Here is a 19,838-nt window from a genome sequence, read left to right as displayed (position 1 = left end):
AGATGACGGACTCTGAGAAACAAACTGAGGGTCCTAGAGGGGAGGGGGGTGGGGGGGGATGGGTTAGCCTGGTGATGGGTATTAAAGAGGGCACGTTCTGCGTGGAGCACTGGGTGTTATGCACAAACAATGAATCATGGAACACTACATCAAAAACTAATGATGTACTGTATGGTGATTAACATAATATTAAAAAAATTTAAAGAAAAAAAAGAGATGTACCTATCTAGGCATCTCATCTAATCTTTTTTACAGATACACAAATGTCTAGGTTCCAACCCTACCCTGGAAATTCTGATTTGTTAATTGTAATTTTTCAAAAAGTCCACAAATAATTCTTTTATATATCCATGATCAAGACCATTGCCGTAGTGGTAAATGGTGTTTTAGATTCAGACAGGCTTGAATTAGAGTCCTGATTCCTCTAAACTTATCAGTTGAGTAACTTTGGCCAAGTTCTTTAGTTTCACTGAGATACATCTATAAATTGAAGATATTATTACTGACTTTAGAGGGTTGTTGAGAATGAATGATTTAGAATTATTTTTAAATATAGTCTGCTATTAAGGTATCATTATGTTATTCCTTTGTCTAATCAACGCACCCTTGTTATAATAATGTATATCAACTTGGTATCTGGTAATCTGATGAATACTACCATAAGGAATAATGATGGCTAATTTTCATTATTTACCTTCATTAGTAGAATTGTCATAAGGGACAGAAGAGTAAGCAGGAGATTGTTTTATCACACCAATCAGCCAGACTTCTCTCTCGTATATTAGTTTGGTCCCGGTAGGAGAAGAAGGGGGAAAAGGTTATTGGGACACTGGGACCTTCCTAAGGAGTTTTTCTTAAACTTTTTTCTCCCAACTTCTCAAAGCTTAGAATCACTAGCATCATCAATCCCTTAGTCTCATAACTGCATCCTGATTTACCTAGGTGCTTTTACCTACCCCCTATTTTGCCTCCCCATTTTACCTCCATTAAATTTAATCCTAGCCTTCTTTTGGATTGGTTTGAGTTCAGTTGTGACTTAATTTGATGACTTGGACCCCACGTCTCTACATTCCTAGGCTATATTACTCAAGTAAAGGTCAACCTAAATTCTAACCAACTTTGCCCCTGGGTTGTGTGGGCCCATTTCAGACCAGTTTTTAGCTTTTGATTATTGGGAAAGGATTAGATTAGCTAATCCTTGTCCACATGGCTTTACCTAGACCCTCTAATCTCCTTTACTGTTTATACCTAATGGTCATAGAGTATAATAATAATGATACATGTTATTACTGCTAAATTAACAGAACATCAGTAGACCACAATAGGTTGATTTTGTTATATATAACAAGCTTTGTTGTATGTATGTATAATTGCTTTGCAACTTGACCGTTGAGGTTGTACTCTGTATGATAATTTAATAACTTAATGGCTTTGTCAGAGACTGAAAAACCTATGGAAAAAGTAGAATTTGAACTAGACTTTAAAAGATGGATATACATTTTTCTATAAGTAGGGAGGAGGGGCAAAGGGATTCCAGTTAAGGGGACTGACATGAGCAAAGGTTTAAAGGAATGAGTATGCAAATTCGGATCTTTGTGAGTAGATAATTTTTTTACTTTTTCAGAGTGTTCATGTAGTAGGAATAACACTATAGGTAGTTCAGAATAAAACTGGAAAATCCTAAATGTTCAACCAAGATGTTTGAATTAGTAGGCTTTTGGTATGTTGTGAATTCATTTGGCTTTTTCTTGATTAACATACACATACAATTTAGGTCTGAGATTCCCTAAGAGATTCACATATTCATTGCATCCTTAAACACTTGGCCTGGTTCATGTAAGCTGATGACCACTGCCAGTCTCCTTTCTACCTCAGGTGGTTGTGCCTGGGGGGGCAGTGTCAGGTCAGCTACTTTTATCCTGATACTTTAGGTCTCTCTGCCTGTTATCCATTCTAAGCTGTGCCTGATCAGCCTCCCCCCCAATTCTTTCTTGTTAATCTCTAGGTTCCAGGTCTGCAACACAATGAGTGTCTGCTTATAAAGTTGTGATTTCTTATTTAAAGCTTTCTTTATATTTTCTTCACTCTTAAAAAGGTTGTTGGACATGTATTGTGTGTATAAGATAGTTATTAACTTTCCTGTTTCTCTTCCTTTGCAGACCTAGAATATCAAGACATAATGGGAGCATTTTTAGACAAGCCAAAGATGGAAAAACATAATGCCCAGGGGCAGGGTAATGGGTTGCGATATGGGCTAAGCAGCATGCAAGGTTGGCGAGTTGAAATGGAGGATGCACATACGGCTGTGATCGGTTTGCCAAGTGGACTTGAAACATGGTCATTCTTTGCTGTGTATGACGGGCATGCTGGTTCTCAGGTTGCCAAATACTGCTGTGAGCATTTGTTAGATCACATCACCAATAACCAGGATTTTAAAGGGTCTGCAGGAGCACCTTCTGTGGAAAATGTAAAGAATGGAATCAGAACAGGTTTTCTGGAGATTGATGAACACATGAGAGTTATGTCAGAGAAGAAACATGGTGCAGATAGAAGTGGGTCAACAGCTGTGGGTGTCTTAATTTCTCCTCAACATACTTATTTCATTAACTGTGGAGACTCGAGAGGTTTACTTTGTAGAAACAGGAAAGTTCACTTCTTCACACAAGATCACAAACCAAGTAATCCGCTGGAAAAAGAACGAATTCAGAATGCAGGTGGTTCTGTAATGATTCAGCGTGTGAATGGCTCTCTGGCTGTATCGAGGGCCCTTGGGGACTTTGATTACAAATGTGTCCATGGAAAAGGTCCTACAGAGCAGCTTGTCTCACCAGAGCCTGAAGTCCATGATATTGAAAGATCTGAAGAAGATGATCAGTTCATTATCCTTGCATGTGATGGTATTTGGGATGTTATGGGAAATGAAGAGCTCTGTGATTTTGTAAGATCCAGACTTGAAGTCACTGATGACCTTGAGAAAGTTTGCAATGAAGTAGTCGACACCTGTTTGTATAAGGTAGTTAGACTTTCTTTTAAAAGATAAAAATGGTTGTATGTCATCTTAACTATTACTCTAGTATTTAATCATTTTAGAAACTGTAGTTCTCAAGAAATAAGTTCTTGGCACAAAACTGCAGGATACTCTTTACCAATTATGAAAATTCAGGAACATTTTTTAGAAATAAATTACCCAATTACCAAATATGCAAGAATTATAATATAAATGGTCTTTTAGTAACCATGACTACCTCAGCTTTTTAATATTGTGGAAGATTATCAAAGGCAAAAAGACTATCAGGGTGCATGTCTTAAAAGGAAAGGCATGGGGGAGGGTTAGGCCTTTGTGTCTAATAAATGACAAGCATTTTAGAATTTTAATATTTTATTTTTATCATGTGATATCTCCATACAATTATGGAAGTACTGTGAGACTATAGTCTAATGAATATGTAGCACCAACAAAGAGAATTTAGTGATCACTTGGTATGATGTAATAAAAATAGCCTTGAACATGGCATCAGAAGAACGTGGTATGAGACTGAGTATGACTTCAGGTAAGCTATTTAAGCTGTCTGGAAAATCAGTTTCTTTAACTGTAAAAAAGGTAAGAGATATTATCACCCTATCTCATGGGGTTGTTGGGATGATCAAAAGTGTTCATGTATGTAGATGAGCCAGCTCAGCCCCTTTATTTTACAGATGAGGAAGCTGAAGCCAAGAGGAAGCCAACTGAAGAGGCAGGCCTTCAGTCAGGCTTACCTGGGTCACTTTTACAGTCTCGGACAAATTGTTTGACCTCTCTCAGCTACTGAGTGGAGATAGTAGTAGCTACCTCATGGGACTACTGATGAATTAAATTTTTTGTCTGTAATGTTCATTAATTCTTTGATTTTTTTCTTTTTCTCTAACAAATGTTGATTTTATAAAACTCTTCTGAGACTACATATTTGATTTTCTTTTAACGTGCAGAAATACAAAGTCATCTTAATGTTCTTTGTAGTTTTATAAGCATACTGCCAGCTCTACTTAAAATCTTAATTAAAATCTGATCATACTTAGAAATCAGGTTTATGTCACATCCAACACAAATCAAGTTTATGTAACATCCAGCACATAGGTTTTTTTTTTTTAAAGATTTTATTTATTTATTTGAGAGAGAATGAGAGAGAGAGAGCACGAGAAGGAGGAGGGTCAGAGGGAGAAGCACACTCCCCTCTGAGCAGGGAGCCCGTTGTGGGACTCAATCCCAGGACTCCGGGATCATGACCTGAGCTGAAGGCAGTTGCTTAACCAACTGAGCCACCCAGGCGCCCCATAGGTTTAAAAAAAAAAAAAAAAACAGTAGAGCAACAACTTAATAGTTCACACTCTTGATTTCTGAATTTGAGGAGAGCCGAACAGTGACGCATGTGCTCTTTGTCCCTTTTAGTATGCATAAAAGTAGTATCTATTTGTTGGTCTTATTCTATAGCTCTTGAGAATTAAATAGTTGTTGGCTAGATTAAAAGCTGTTTTCTTGGAGAGAATTGTCACATTCAGATACTGGTAAATTATGACTCAGCTAATATCTTGTCTGCGTTCTCCATTTTAAAAATTATTCAGTACCCTGTCATTTGCCACATTTTATACTGTTTTTCTCCAAGATTCTTTTTAATATTAAATTCTTTGGTTTGCTTAAACTAATGGTATGAGGTCAGTTTTCCCATATTGAGGAATCAAATATTTAAAATGTAAAAGTTAACTCCAGTTCCTAATAGGGAGGGGAATATGAGGAGGCTAACATTGATTCAGGTATTTTAATTATAGCATTTTGAATACCTAGTTATCTTTAAAAATGAATGTACTTCCTAAAAGTTAAGCCATTTTTTTAAATTATGAAAGTTAAAAAACTGGTTTATAAATTATATATATTTAGTGTTTTACTAATTCCATGTTTCTGTTTATTATGAAGTAGTTAGCCCCCAAATTTATTATAATTTATTTTAAATATAAATTTGTCGAGTATACATGTAACTATAGGTCAAATCCCCTAGAATTTTCTGTTGATTATGTGTGTGTGTGCATATATGTATGTATGTATGTACATTTGTGTTAGGTATCTTCAACTTAAGTAGGCTGCCAGTAAATGTTGAGAAATATTTTTGTTTTATAGCATTTTAAAAAAATGATTGTTGCAGTGGAGGTTAGCCTGTAGTGCTTCTCACATCTTTTGGAGTGTTGGTTATACTGTATACCATATACACTGTATGTGTATGGCAGGGGGTGCCTCTCCACATATGCATATTTTTTCTCCTTTAAAACAATTTATATATTTTTTACTAGAAGTATAATTAAGATAGTCATAACTGTGAAAGTTTTCAAGGCTTTACTGAGCAAGAAGAAAGCGTAATATTTCTCAAACTTCTTTCTTCCCAGGGAAGTCGAGACAACATGAGTGTGATACTGATCTGTTTTCCAAATGCACCCAAAGTATCACCAGAAGCAGTGAAGAAGGAGGCAGAATTGGACAAGTACCTGGAAAGCAGAGTAGAAGGTGGATCATTTAACAAAAAATAAGTAGCTTTATTAAAGAAAAACCTCAACACAATCAAAATATTTTAGCTTTTAGATCTTTACATGCCTCTGACATCTAGTGTTTAGTGTACAAAAGTGGGAAAGGGCATTTCTGTAGTAACTGTTCAGATGTTTTTGATTGTCCTATTACAGTTATATTAGAAATAACTAGTGTGACCCTGTACATTCTGTTCAGGATACTTTTGTTTAAAAAGGCTGAAAAGTGTTTGTATGCTTTAAAATTCTTGATGAATTCACTGGCATGAGTAGTTTTATGCCAGGAAAGCCTGATTTGTGGTTTATTTAATTATAAACAGATTATTTATGATGGTGATAATTTGAATACCATCTTTCTGTGTAAAGCTCTGTATATGAATTTAAGGTCTTTAGGATTTTTTTTTAATAACTTGAAGATCACAGCTTGGTTGTTAGCAACTTTCATGTGCCACAGCTTTTTAAAAAATTTATTTTAAACTGTTTCAAGGCTTCTTGCCTAAGCCATAAACTTCCTCACTGAGACAACATAGACCTGAATAGAAGATATACTAGGTTTCTACTTGGCAGAAATATAAATGCTGAATAAAAGGAAGAAATAAGTTGGGAATTTCAGGAATATATTTGTCATAATTCTGCAAATTACTGGGAGACAATTAGAAAGATGTTTGTAACTCTCAAGTGTAATGCCTTTAAATATCTGAAAAAATACAAACAACCTTTTATGAAGCTATTGCTTTAAATGCTAAGTCTCCCCAGAGAATTCCATTTGGCTGCATATATGCAATGAGCATGTAGATTATGCAGTTTCTTTTAAGCAGAAAAGCTTGACATGCCTATGATAGCGTTAAAATGCATTTTGGGCTCCTAATGTCATGAATTTGCACGTTAAAGATCTAATAGCATGTAAGCATTGACCTACACACTATTATATCCTGCTGTGCCTGCATTATTAAAATTAATATGCACTTTAATTTTGTTTTCTCCGTTTTTACTGTTTGATATCAATTATAATCAGTCTACTATTAGAATCAGGATTGGTTTTGATTTTCAGTACCATCTAGAGCTGCTGTTTTGTTTTTATTGCTCCCCCCACTCGATAGTACTATATCTAGTATGTGTGTACTATGTAGTATTTCATTCATTGGACTTATTGTTCACTGAGTTTGTTTTCTTACTATTACCCAAGGCTCTTGGAATTTTTATATTTTAAATGAATCATTTTGATATGTTATTTCTATATAATACACTAAAATAAAATATTTAGAATGCTACAAACTCATACCACATTGGTTCAAACTGCTGGCTAGTGGAAAAATGAAACAGTAAGAATATGTATTGGGATAAATTGGTATGTGATTTATTGGCACTTTAAAGTAATTTGGGTGTACATGTTTTCTTATTGATTTAAAGAATAAGTACTTTAGTTTTATTTACTATGAAACAGGATCATATTTTAGAAATGAATTACAGCTTTTTAGTGTACACTCTTTAAGTTTTTAGTGCAATTCTGAATAATTGCTTTAGGTACATAATTTTATGTTACAATATTAAGTTTTATATTGCTTTTTATCAAGGAAGAATTGCCACCTGAACAGAGTTTACATCAATACTCAATATTTTTGATATGTTGAAATATACTTGTATCATTCAATTTGAGATTATTATGTCACAAATTAAATTTCATATTCTTTATTGAGGTAGGTTTGATAAGACTGCAACTAGAAAATAAATAATTACATTAATTAAAGTTGCTACTATATTTTAAAACATAGAATGTAACTATTTACATTGCAAAAGTTGTTCTAAGTAAAAAAGACTGCATTCAGCTTTCAAAACAGGCACTGAATCTTTCTTTCTTTCTTTCTTTTCTTTCTTTTGTTTAAATACATGTCTTCAAAATTGCTGTGATCTACTAAACCTCATTTTATTTGCTTTGAATACTTTCGGCTTTTCTGTCCACACCATACGAAAGAGGAAAGGCTTTTCAGCTCTCCCATTACCTGTGCCCTTCTAAATACTTGACTGTCTAGGGTTGTGATAAAAAGACTCAGCTCATAATTTAAACGACATCACTTAAGGTTGTGGTCCTTCTAAGCCAATTTAAGATTGTACTTGTACGTATATACTTTTTAAATCTTTTCTGTTGACTGCCCATTTAAAGTTGCTAATTTGGACATAACTGATAGGATGCCTCAGACTTGGTGTGGAGGGGAGTAGGGAAGAGCAGAATGTGTTTATATGTGAGTATGGGAAACAGATCTTCTATACATATATTCTTTAGTAAAAGCTTTCAGCCTTTTTACAATTCTAATTAATGTATAGTTCAAGAGCAATTAAAGGAATATTTCATAAAATTCATCTTGTTTTCCTTTTTAAAAGCAGAAGAAGCAATGCTAGTGTAGTATTAATGGTAAGACAGTTTAAATGTGTTGTCCCGTGTGGAATAGGAGATACTAACTGTTTTTAAAGCCTTACATTAATTTTTTTAAAGAATTTGTCTTCCTGTAATTTTCTTCACAATTAAAATACCCTAATATATATTTTAATAAAGGAGATGTAAGATACATCAAATATAGATGAATCAAGGTAATGTTTTTTAGACCTGAAACTATCATTGATTGACTTTATCATCAGTGTTCATTTCTATTGTATTTAGTTATCTATCCAATAATTGTATTGGCTTAGCAGAGACTGTATGTTAAGTGTTTTATAGCTTTAGATTGTGAAATTGTGCAGCTTAGGTAAACATCAAAACCCTTTATTTTTGTACAGCAGATTTCCAGCATTAGAACCATGTAGAATACTAGATGTTAAAGATTATACAATAAAGGAACTTGGCAAACCAAATCTGAGATCCTTGCTTTTTGTTCAGATTTAAGACTGGTTTAAAAAAAAAAAAAAGAATACATGGTAAAATTTGGCCTTAATTCCAAAAGGACAATTTGAGCCATTTAAAGAAATATGGGTAGCAATGTCTGTCTTTTAATATATGGCTTTAATGAGGAATTGATATTTTGAGACTTGATCGAAGGATGGAACATCTTTATATGCATTGTGATTTTCAAAGGTATTTATAAATTGAGAACTAGAATGACAGTTTTCTTGCCCTAATGATGACAAAGAGAATTTCTTACATTTAAAAACATTTAAAAACAGAAAATTGAGCAAAACTTGAACTTTTAAATTACACCTTTGGTATGATCTTGCATTTAGAATAAATATGCTAAAACTCCAAGTGAAGACTTCTTGTACTTGATAGTTTGAGAATTCTTTAAGTTGGTTGTATATAATTGTTGGTATTCTGTGGTATGAATAACAGTATGCGTCTACATGGCAACACTGCAGGTCATATCACTATACCCATTTAATAACTGGATGTTTTGAAATTAACAATTTTAAGTGCAGTTGTATGGTTTATCAAATTTTTTCTTTGTAAAAATTTATCATGAAATTTATATATTTTTTTCCACTCCATATGCCCTGTTCAAATGACCAACTGGGGAAATGGTATTATATATCTATTTACTGCTTAAAGATACTTCAGACAAAAATTAAGCTGTGAGTGGTAATCTGCACATGCTACTTAAGTCTCACTTTGCAAGTATAAACATGTAAAAATGATTTGAGTTCATAATCAGAAAATGCCCTTATGTTTAAAGGGTTTTTTCCCTTTCAAATTTTGAGATTGGTTATTTTTTAAAAAAAACCTGTGCAAAATTCAAGAAACATGTTTGTAGTCTAAAGAGAGGAGTTGACCTCCTCAGAAGTAACTAGTTGGCATCTTAAGAATATTCTCATTTGTATATCCATATCCTTGATCATAAAGTATATTGATTTTAACATGAAATTTTTTTCACATTTTTGTCTTGTTTATTTTCATTCTTCGAAGTTTATCTGGAAAGTATCTCATTTTTTTGTGTCATTTTGTGTATCCCTTTGTCATAAATTTTCAAAAGTCAACTTGATTTTTTTTTTCTAATACCAGCTTAGAAAATCTCAGATGTGGTAAATGCCATCTTTAAAAACCTAAGTTATCTTTGTTTCAGTTTTTTTTTTAATTAAATTTGGACAACACTTACAAAAAAAGTACTTCTGATTCCCAGAAATCATAAAGAAGCAGGGGGAAGGCGTCCCTGACTTAGTCCATGTGATGCGCACATTAGCAAGTGAGAACATCCCCAGCCTCCCACCAGGGGGTGAATTGGCAAGCAAGTAAGTTACGTTCTGCATATTCTTAAAATTTATCTCCGCACATAAAAATGTTAGGTGTTCATTGATCAGATGTGTATTTACCTAATTTCTAAAGTGAGGCAGTTACCTGTATGTTCAAAATGTTTAGCCTGTGATTCAGTGGTTTTCATTATTAATGATACATGATGCATGTTTTAGAATAGGTGTCAGAATGTCATTATGTGTAACTAATTATACTGAAGGCTGTCTTTAGTGAAAGCTTGGGTTATAGGATAAGTAAATTAATATAGTGAAATATTTTTTTGTGAAATAATTTTTTAAGCTAAATTATGTAGCACTACAAAATCTAATTGTGATTTTTATTGCTACTATTTTAATTTGATTTTGTCAATCCTTGGATAATTTAGCACCCCAGGGACGAGCATCTTTCCCATCCTCCATCTAGGCCTTTTTTTTTTTTTTTTTTTAAGATTTTATTTATTTGACACAGAGAGACAGCGAGAGCAGGAACACAAGCAGGGGGAGTGGGAGAGGGAGAAGCAGGCTTCCTGCTGAACAGAGCAGGAAGCCTGATGTGGGGCTCGATCCCAGGACCCTGGGATCATGACCTGAGCTGAAGGCAGATGCTCAACCACTGAGCCACCCAGGCGCCCCTAGGCCATTTTTTTCTATCTCTGATTTTCCCGGTGTCTTTGATTGTTGATTCCTGGTTGGTTGGATTTTGTAATGAGGGAAGATAGGAGGATGCATTTCTTGCCTTTTTCTGTGTGCATTTCAGTTCATAGAACTGGACTAATTTGTGTCAGATATTAAGCTTACATCTTTATAAAGTGGAGACTTTAAGAAATTTTATAATTCAAACATTTTTACCTCTGATACCCATATAATGGACCTACAAGATATATTGATAATTTCCTTGATTCTCTACTGTGTTCTGTAAATGTAACCATGTTCTTTATAATCATTTCTCTAAATAGTAATTGTTAAAATTCCTATTGGAAGCTTGGAAACCTTTTCTTCCAATATGACTTTCTGTGAAATGACTGTCTATGAAATTGCTTCAAATCAATTTTGGAAGTAGGGGAGGCTATAACTTATAAATACCACTACAGATTGTTTAACAAAATGTTATTTAAAAAGTCCTAGACTTGGCAGGGAAATGTCATATTTGACATTTTAGCTTTAATAGAGTTTTTAAAGGGGGCATTACAAAAAGCAGACATTTAAATGTAAAATTTATCTAAATTATTTTACCGCAACAGATGCTGAAGTTACTTCTACTTCAAAACTAACATTCAACTCTTAAGCAGGATATATATTAGTATTTTATCTTAAAACGGCATCGTCATTGCTGACTCATAACCACATAAGCCAGTTCAAAATGAAGTAGACCATAAATAGACTCTTTTTTTTTTTGTACCATGACTTTTAGTCTTCTATTAATTGGGTTGGTGGAATGTTAACATTTTAGAGTAAATTCACCTCTAGTTTAACATAGGGGCTCAAATACCTTAAAGTGAGGATCACTTATTGACAGTAAGAAATAGAATTAAAATAATGTCTGAGTATAAGGTTATCTTTGACATTTTAATGAGCGCCTAACTATGAATTGTTAAAGTTTTGTGCTCTAAAGAATTAACTTTCTGCATTTTTTTTAAATTTAGGCGGAATGTAATTGAAGCCGTTTACAATAGACTGAATCCTTACAAAAATGATGACACTGTAAGTAACATTTTGGCTCCATCTGCTTTCCCTTCCCCTTCGCTGTAAATGCATATCCTTCCTACCTGTTTTTGCAGAGCCGTTCACTGCACCCACTCTCTTACACACACCCCTGATTGATTGCTCTGAGCTCTGGCTGCACCACAGTTCTAGTGATTGAGGACATAATCATGGTGAGTGGCCACCTCTCTCGAAAAAGAAGAAAGCCCCTTTGAATTATTCTTGGTTTTTTAAGTCTCTATAAGCAATCAGCTTCAGAAGATTTGCCTCCACTAAATGATTTTTTGAAGTTGGAAATAATCCCTCTGCTCAGGATTTTGAATTCTGAGTTTTATAAGCAGCTGCAACAGAACTTCAGAATGCTGAGCTCCACTAAGTAGTTTTTGTTTGGAAATACCTTTGCTGAGAACCCTGAAATATATACTTCATTTAAATACTAAAGTAGAGAACTCTACTTATATAAAAAGACATTAGAATGTCCTATTCTCCACTTAAATTTCCTGTTAGAATTCTGTTGTAGTAAGTCACCACAGGAAAGTGGTGACTTAAAATCATTTGGGCACAGCTCTGAGATATATATTGCATTGTGAAGCCTCCTCAAATCTCATATTATCTGAGGCCTTAATCTCTTCTTATGTAATAAAAGTAGTGTTCTGAAGATAAATTGGGTTTTAATTGAAGAAAATAAACATTTTTTAGTAATTACACTGATTTAGAAATACATTTGGTCAGCCTCATGGTAAAATTGTATTTCAAATATTTTATTCCAAAACAAAACAAAGGGTTAACAATTTTTTGAGCAGATAGAATACTAATATTACATAGACACACATACACTTTAAAAAGCACTTGTAGTCCAGATGTCAACTTTACAAAACCTTACCTTTCTGCATTATCCAGAAAGTAATGTTTTTTGGCACCTCTCAGCTTTAATGTAGTTCCTTGTTCTGCTCTGTTTCCTTTTACAAAGGACTCTACATCGACTGATGACATGTGGTAAAACTGCTCATCTAGCTATGGAGTTTACCTTCACCTCCAAAGGAGAGTACAGCTCAACTTCCTTGAACCTTTCAAACATCCATCCTCAACTTTAAAGAAGGACATCTGACGTGGGTGAGAGTGGGCCACACCGGAGAACTCAGCAGTACAACAGCTAGCCCAGGACTGAATTTTTTTTTTTTTTTTGTAAATTTGAGACTTTAATGTAAACGTGATTTCAAACCATAATTCATGTTGTAAATCAGACTCCAGCAATTTTTGTTGTATGATTTTGTTTTTTGTAAAGTGTAATTGTCCTTGTACAAAATGCTCATATTTAATTATGAACTGCTTTAAATCACTATCAAAGTTACAAAAAATGTTTGGCTTGTTGTGTGATGCAACAGATATATAGTCCTTTGAAGTCATGTTGTGCTTGGACTTGGGGTCGGGACAGGGAGAGTAGCAGCCATGCCAGCTAGACGCTCAAATGTGCTCACAATTATGGAGAATAATTCCAAAATCTTAGAAAGCTGAACATCCAGGGAGTTAACCGAAAACTATCTTGGCAGTGGGGTTGGCACTGTTGATAAAGCTGGTCCCTTCATTTAACTTTTAGGTTGTCCTCGCCTTGTTGCCAGGAGTATTGCAGGTAATACAGTATATTCATAAGAATATCAATCTTGGGGCTAAAATGCCTTGATTCTTTGCACCTCTTTTACAAGTCCTTACGTTGAATGACTAAATGATAAGCAGCAGCTTCCTGCCGATAGTAGGAGACTGCCACGTTTTTGCTATCATGATTGGCTGGGCCTGCTGCCGTTCCTAGTAAGGTATTCTGATTCCATTTTATCAATAAAGCTTGATTTAACAAACAAGAAATTTAATCATGTATGTGTAATTCCTCCTTTACCCCACCCTTATAAAACACCATGCCGTTGTAAATGAGAAGTTTCTCATGGGGAAAGATGCTAGTCTCTTTTAATTGGGAAATACTGTTACTCAAGGCACAGATGGAACTGTTTCCCTTCCATTAGAAAGACTACAAGATTTAAGTCTGTTGTTTCTTAATGTGTTTTTTAACAGAGTTCTTTCTGGCTGCTTATTTTTCATTAAGATGTGGATCAGCTTGAATTTGCCTACTGTTTAATTAAAATAATTGTCAGAGTTTGACAATCTAACACTCTATAGTAGGGGTGTGCGTGTGCGTGTGTGTGTGTGTGAGCGTGTGTTTGCCTGTGATTCTTAATTGGCCCATGTCTTTAGAATCCAAGTAGTTAAGATGTATTTGTGATTTGAAATATAGCATGTTGCTAATATTTAGCTGTTGGCCTTTAAAAATAACTTTCAAAGCTTAAAGAATTGTAGATATAAAAATACCTAATTTAATTTAGGCTTAAATTCCTCTGATTAAGCATGTGAAAGTAAGTTTTTAAATCTGTCACGCAGAAAAGACTACTGTTTTGTGCCCTTCTGTATTTTTGTCTGTCTAGGTTGGATATTGTATTTATTGCCGTGTAATTTAATCATTCAGTAGGCAGATTCCCCACTAGTAAAACTATGAACGTATAAGATTACAATACAACATTGAATACAAAATCGAAACTCTGTGTATAAAAGGTAGTATAATTAGTTTTGTTATATTTGTTTTTTTCCCTAACTTGGAAATATACATATTTGTATATATAGCCTTAAAACTAATGTAAAGTTAGGGGAGTAGTGGGCAAAGTAATGTGAAATGTCTCAGATTTAAGTAGTTACATACCAGCAAAACCTTTCCATTATCCCTCTTATTTGTGAGGCAATTCAATGTAATTTAATTGTATTTAATTTATAACTCAATCCAGCATGAATGAAGAAAAACAAGTACTATTTATATTTAGAAATTCATAACAGTTGGAATTACAGAACCAATTCCAAACTTACAAATAAATGCTCTGTCTAAATCTGTGGTAGAGTACAAAGTATGACAATGTTCTGTTCTGGCTTTGCAGGCACCTCCGCGTGCAGTCCGCGGATGGCGGTGCTTCTAGTGTAGAGAGTCCTAGACCTACTAGCGCTGAAAACTAAATTCCTAGTATAAGAAGCCAGCTCCTTAATATTTAAAGTAGACTGAATCTTTTAGTTCTAGAAATTTCAAAACCTTGAATTAGACTTTGAGATGTTGTAAAATTGTAAGTCACGAGTAAAAATATGTGATGGAACGCTATATTTCAAACCATAACAGCGTATTTAGTTTTTTATTTGAGAGTTTTTAAATACAAAAGAAGAGGTTAAGATATTCCTTGTTAAAATTAGTACTGAAATGAAGCTTGGAAGTGATAGAAAACTACTAAGTATTCTCTGAGAAGACTAAATCTTTTCCGCATGAGTCAGCATTGCCATACTATATATAATTTTTCATTGTAAAAAAGGAAGTATACATTATAATAGCAGACTGTGTGTGTTCTTGATTCCTGGGGTAAGGGTGGGGTGGGAACCAACCACACTTTTAAAAGGCACTTTTGCACCTGTGTTGTGCACATCATTTTTGTACCACTTAAGTTCTTACCCTCCCAACCCCCTTTTGTGTGCTAATTAGCATCTCAGGGCAATGCCTCAAAATTTTTTGATGTGTTGTATGTTTCTTTGGAGGGTGGAAGTTCTTGTATGATGGTAATATACCATTTAAAATGTAGTTTCATTTAAGTGTTTTAATAGGACGAACTCAATTTGCTGCTTTTAATAGGAAATTCATTTTGTGTAGCAGACTCTTGTTACCCTAACATTAAAAAATTTCACTGATCTCTTATTTTAGCAAGGTAAGCTCTCTTAATTTCCACTTTCTTAAGGAATATACTTTTACAGATAACAGAAACAGTGCTCAATATTAACTTTAAAAAATCCAAGTGGTATTTTTCTTATTTAGCTTTAGAACTATTTCACACATTTTTAATTATAATGCTTCTTCTAGAGTACTATGCAATTAGTGTACTGCTCCAACCACGTATTTTTTTACCACATTAAGAAATTTGGATTAAAGACTAAATCAAGTATGTAATTCAAATAATCTGAATTACACTAACACTGTTAGTGACCATCCATTTGACCACATATTAATTCTGCTAATAATCCAGCTTTTCCACAAAATGTATTGAAGTGTTATCTGCAAAACACTGTTCTAGTCCAAGTACCTTGGAACTATAAAGAAATGAATAGGTCCTTGCCCTCAGGAGTTTACATTTGAGTACAATTTATAATCTAATGTATGTTAATATTGTAACTGAATCACTCATCCAAAAAAATAGTTACAGCCCCCCTACTGTCTGCCAGATAATTGTCCTGAACAAGGCAGGTCTCTGCCCTGAAGAGCTCCTTTGTACTTCCATTATTCATTTGAAAACGCTCCTATTTACTTTCTTCTCCCCAAAGTTAAAAATCTCATTCAGAAGAAAATTTTGCTCAGCATAGTAATAAAATTGGACTGAGGAGGCTCAACTCTGTTCAGTATGCTTGACTACCTTTAACAACTGGCCTTTACTCTTCCTGCCAACAGCAACCAGTCAGAGAAATAGGTCATGGATTTCTTAGAATTCTCCAACCCTGGAAATACTGGTTGAGTTTGAGTTTAAGGCATTTAAAATTATATATATATATATATATATATATATACATATGTATATATATATATAGCTAAATTTATCTTATTTAAGAAAAAAATGTTTTTTGAAAACACACTGCCAGTGTTAATAATTTTAGCCAAATGATTACTGTGTGTTTTAATTTTTAAAAATAATTTCGCTGCCCATCTTTATTGGACAAATTCATATGGGAATTCAATTTGTGATTTCTGAAAGAACTGACAAAATTGGTTACAGGTTTTCTGTTTTCATTTTGAATTTCATGGTGTATAGTTTTAATTCATAAAGTTGGAATTAGAGGTGTAAGCCTATAATGTTTTGTTATTTGTACAGTATTATGTTAGGATTTGGTAGTAGAAAATATGTAAATATTTTCAGTACATAAATGTTTCTCTTTTGAGGTTTTTCTTTGAAGGAATCTTAAAGAGTTTCATACCTTTGCTTGCAGGTATTGCTAGTGAGATGACCATTTTGTAATTGAGTCTTCTAATTAGTTTTTCTCTTCAGTCATGAGGATGACTTCTCTGTAGTTTAAAACTTTAGAAGCCTAATTTCACTTTATTTCTTTCAATAATGTGCCATGAGTTTGGATTGTATTTTTAAATTATACATTACTTTAGAATATGCTTGAAATATTTAAGAATACATTTTCTAAATGTTGGGAGTAAAATACTGTGTTGGTCAGAATAATGTCTCAAGTGTTAGTTACTACTGAAATCAGGATGCCATACAGAATTGATGAGAGGTATTTGGTTCCACTTTGTTGTCAAATGAACATTTCTATTTCTGTTCACCTTCACGCAGATTCTTTCCCTTTTGCCTGCTTTATATATTAACCTAGGGGCTTCTGCTCTCGTGTTTTCCCGATTATATTACCACCAGGTAGGAGTGCACCAACTAAAAAAACTCAGATATATTTAAATTGTAGTTGACAACATATTAGATGGGGGAAAATGTTGTTTGAATTGATATAACAAAGAAGTGACTTTTTTCTCCCTCCTTCATGCAGCACAAAATGTTGCTTGATTTCCTCTACTGCCCTCTTGGTGATGGTTCTCTCTGTCTCTCAGCAGGCCAGTTCCGTTTTCTTGGGTGCATTACCTCACCAAGGCCAATTAACACTATATAAAAGTGGGCCAAAAATAAGAAAACTTGGGAGATGGAGGGGTGGGTAAATGCCAATGAGGAAGACAGAGAGGATTGCTCTTAATTATTTTAAATGCCATTGGAAGGTCTTCCCTGAGCCTAGCTGTATATTATTAACTGTTGCATCACATAAACCAGCAAGAACCAACCTTTGCTGCTTCAGATCATTTGATTTTTCCAGCAAGGGAGATAATGGTAAAAATTACTGCTGCTTCAACCTAACTGAGAAAAATAAATGCAATGTTTATTCACCACAAAACCCAATCCTTTTGTTCTTTTAATTGCTCCAAAACTCAGTTTTCTATTAGCTTTCTTATTGAATTAAATGTTTAGAAAAATTTAATGTTTTTCCTTTCTTTTGTATAGTCCTCCTGATCCAGTAAAGGACATTTAATAACATTTGTGTTTGTATGGTACTATCTGAAGTAAGATTTGTGTAGGAGATTGGGTAGCTACAGAACAAAATTAGTAAAAATTAGGTACAGTGAGTGGTACAAATTCATTTTAGCAGTGCTTCTTAACTTTTTAGGTTCCCAGGCCCTTTGAAATTGATGAATCCTAGGAACTTCCTTACACAGGAAAATTCATATAATGTACATAACTCCCCGAAGTTTACAATATTGCATTGGTTCATCAGCCTTTTTCCTGCAAAGCCCATAAAAATTTCAAGGGTATCAAAATAATTTGAGTATTTTAAGGAAGTGTTTCACTTTTTTAAAAGATAAAAGAGGTGGATGGGACCCTAGGCTAGAACCTGATAGGAAAATATCCTTTTTAAAGATGGTATTTTGGGGGAAAGCAAGTAATTAAAGGTGAATAGAGTATTTGGACTAGTTTTGGAGGATAACGTCACTCTGAGTTTGCCACTTGAAACAACAGAAAAGAGGTAAAAAATGGAAATTGAAAGTTTGAAATGTTTCTGACCTGCATAGTGCGAATACAGTATATTCACAACACGTTTAACTGTCAGATCTCACTCAGGTTTTGAGCTCCCTAGTCTTAGAGTTCATTAAATGTTTAATTCACTTCAGATTCTAAGGAATTGGGTATTTACTTAGTGATACAGAATGTTAAAATAGGACGTAATATACAGCCATTAATGTACAGAATTAATGGGATTTCTACTAAAATATAACCACCATGAAAAAATTTATTAGCTTGTTGCATCTGTTGCCAAAATAAGTTACAGCTTATTTAATTCCCATTTGTGGGAATTTTGAAACACAGAAACCATTGTCTTATTTGGTTAGCCATTGATTAAGACAACAGCATATCTGCAGGAAAGTAACTTGTTTGTAGTAATACGCCCAAATAGTAGTTGGTTTCACTCTTGAAATGATTTATTTCACTTAATTTGTATAAATGTTATGAGTGGAGAGACCATGTACATGTTAAAGCATGTTGCATTATATATAATACATTCATTTTTTTAAATCTATAAATGTAAAACTAATACAACTGCAGAAATATTTTTCCTAAACAGTGTATAACAAAATTCTCCACAGTTAACTCACCCACTGTTTGCCGTTTATGTGATCCAAACTTTTAAAGAAATTCCATAAATGTATATTTTGTATTATGTACCATTTTCCTGGTCCAAAGAAAACATGTGGATTCAGTTCTAAACTTTAAGAATGTACTTTTTGTTTTTAAGTCTGTTGAAGAAATTGCATTCGGCCTGTGAATGATTGCAGATTGTGAGATGAAAAGTAGAAATAATTTCTAGTTTGCAAAACCGGTGCCACTAAATAAACAGGCAATTGCATAATGTGTGTGTGTGTTTATGATTGTTTGACATTGCAGGCAGCACTTTTGTTCTGCCTGGAAACATGGGAATTTTGAAGTTAGTTATTAGGATACCTTAAGAGAATTTTTGTTCAACTCAATTTGGTTCATTGGCTAAGGAAGATAGAACTGATAGTCATAATTTGAACTAGACTTGTTCCTTCTTGATTTTAGGAAGATTACTGAAAGCAAGTAAGTTTGAATTGATGGTTATTTTCATAAACACATTCCAGAAACAAGCCAGAAGTCGTTCCTCTGGCAAGAACATTTCCATTTGTCTTCTTACGATAAAGATTTCTTACTCCCTTAGAGACTTGGGAATTGGGACTGGTCTGGAACTTACCCATTTCGTGTCCCTGGTGCAGTGCTCACTTCATCGCGCGCGCGCGCGCGCGCGCGCGCGCGCGCGCGTGTGTGTGTGCGCGCGCTTCTGCTAATTCTGATATTTTGTTATATTACCTGTGTTCATGTCTGAAAGTGTGACTTAGAGGCTTGCATAATTGAACTAGAGGGATTTTAAAATACATTGAATTGGTGATGTAAGTGAAGTTCTATGAACTGCAAAAGCTAATTTTCATTATAAAATGTGTAATGAAAACACATTAATTAAAGGTAGCAAGTCTTAGAAATAAATAAGGGTGTGGCAAATAATTTATTTGGCTTACGTGTAACTAGTGCCTGTTCACCTGTCAAAGTGTAGTTTTGTATCCTGGAGTTTTGTTTTTTGTAATTATTCTTTTAAACATTGAAGGTAGGTTTTTAAGTAAAAATTGTTTTTTTTCAGTTGCTTTTTCCCCTTAAGTGATTGCTTATGAAGAAACTAATATTGGGGTACTCTTTCCTTGTTAT

General features: G+C 33.9%; 1 protein-coding gene across 5 annotated transcripts in view; it reads left to right on the top strand.

Moving 5' to 3' along the window:
• PPM1A (protein phosphatase, Mg2+/Mn2+ dependent 1A) overlaps positions 1–18,974 on the top strand; it is a 51,224-nt gene extending 32,250 nt beyond the window's left edge. For 4 of the 5 annotated variants that reach the window (XM_027569076.1, XM_027569078.1, XM_027569080.2 and 1 more), the window contains 4 exons: positions 2,160–3,013; positions 5,413–5,530; positions 9,651–9,759; positions 11,403–11,508. In XM_027569076.1, coding sequence (XP_027424877.1) covers positions 2,160–3,013; positions 5,413–5,530; positions 9,651–9,759; positions 11,403–11,508 — 1,187 coding nt within the window. Of the gene's footprint in view, positions 1–2,159; positions 3,014–5,412; positions 5,531–9,650; positions 9,760–11,402; positions 11,509–12,430 lie in introns of those variants that run through there. The other variant, XM_027569077.2, reaches the window with a different exon arrangement.
• The last annotated feature ends 864 nt before the right edge of the window (positions 18,975–19,838 follow it).

The sequence above is a fragment of the Zalophus californianus genome, chromosome 6 (genome assembly GCF_009762305.2).
Source record: "Zalophus californianus isolate mZalCal1 chromosome 6, mZalCal1.pri.v2, whole genome shotgun sequence".
Lineage (NCBI taxonomy): Eukaryota > Metazoa > Chordata > Mammalia > Carnivora > Otariidae > Zalophus > Zalophus californianus.
The sequence above is the reverse complement of the archived record's forward strand: the minus strand, read 5'-3'. Positions and strand labels throughout refer to the sequence as shown.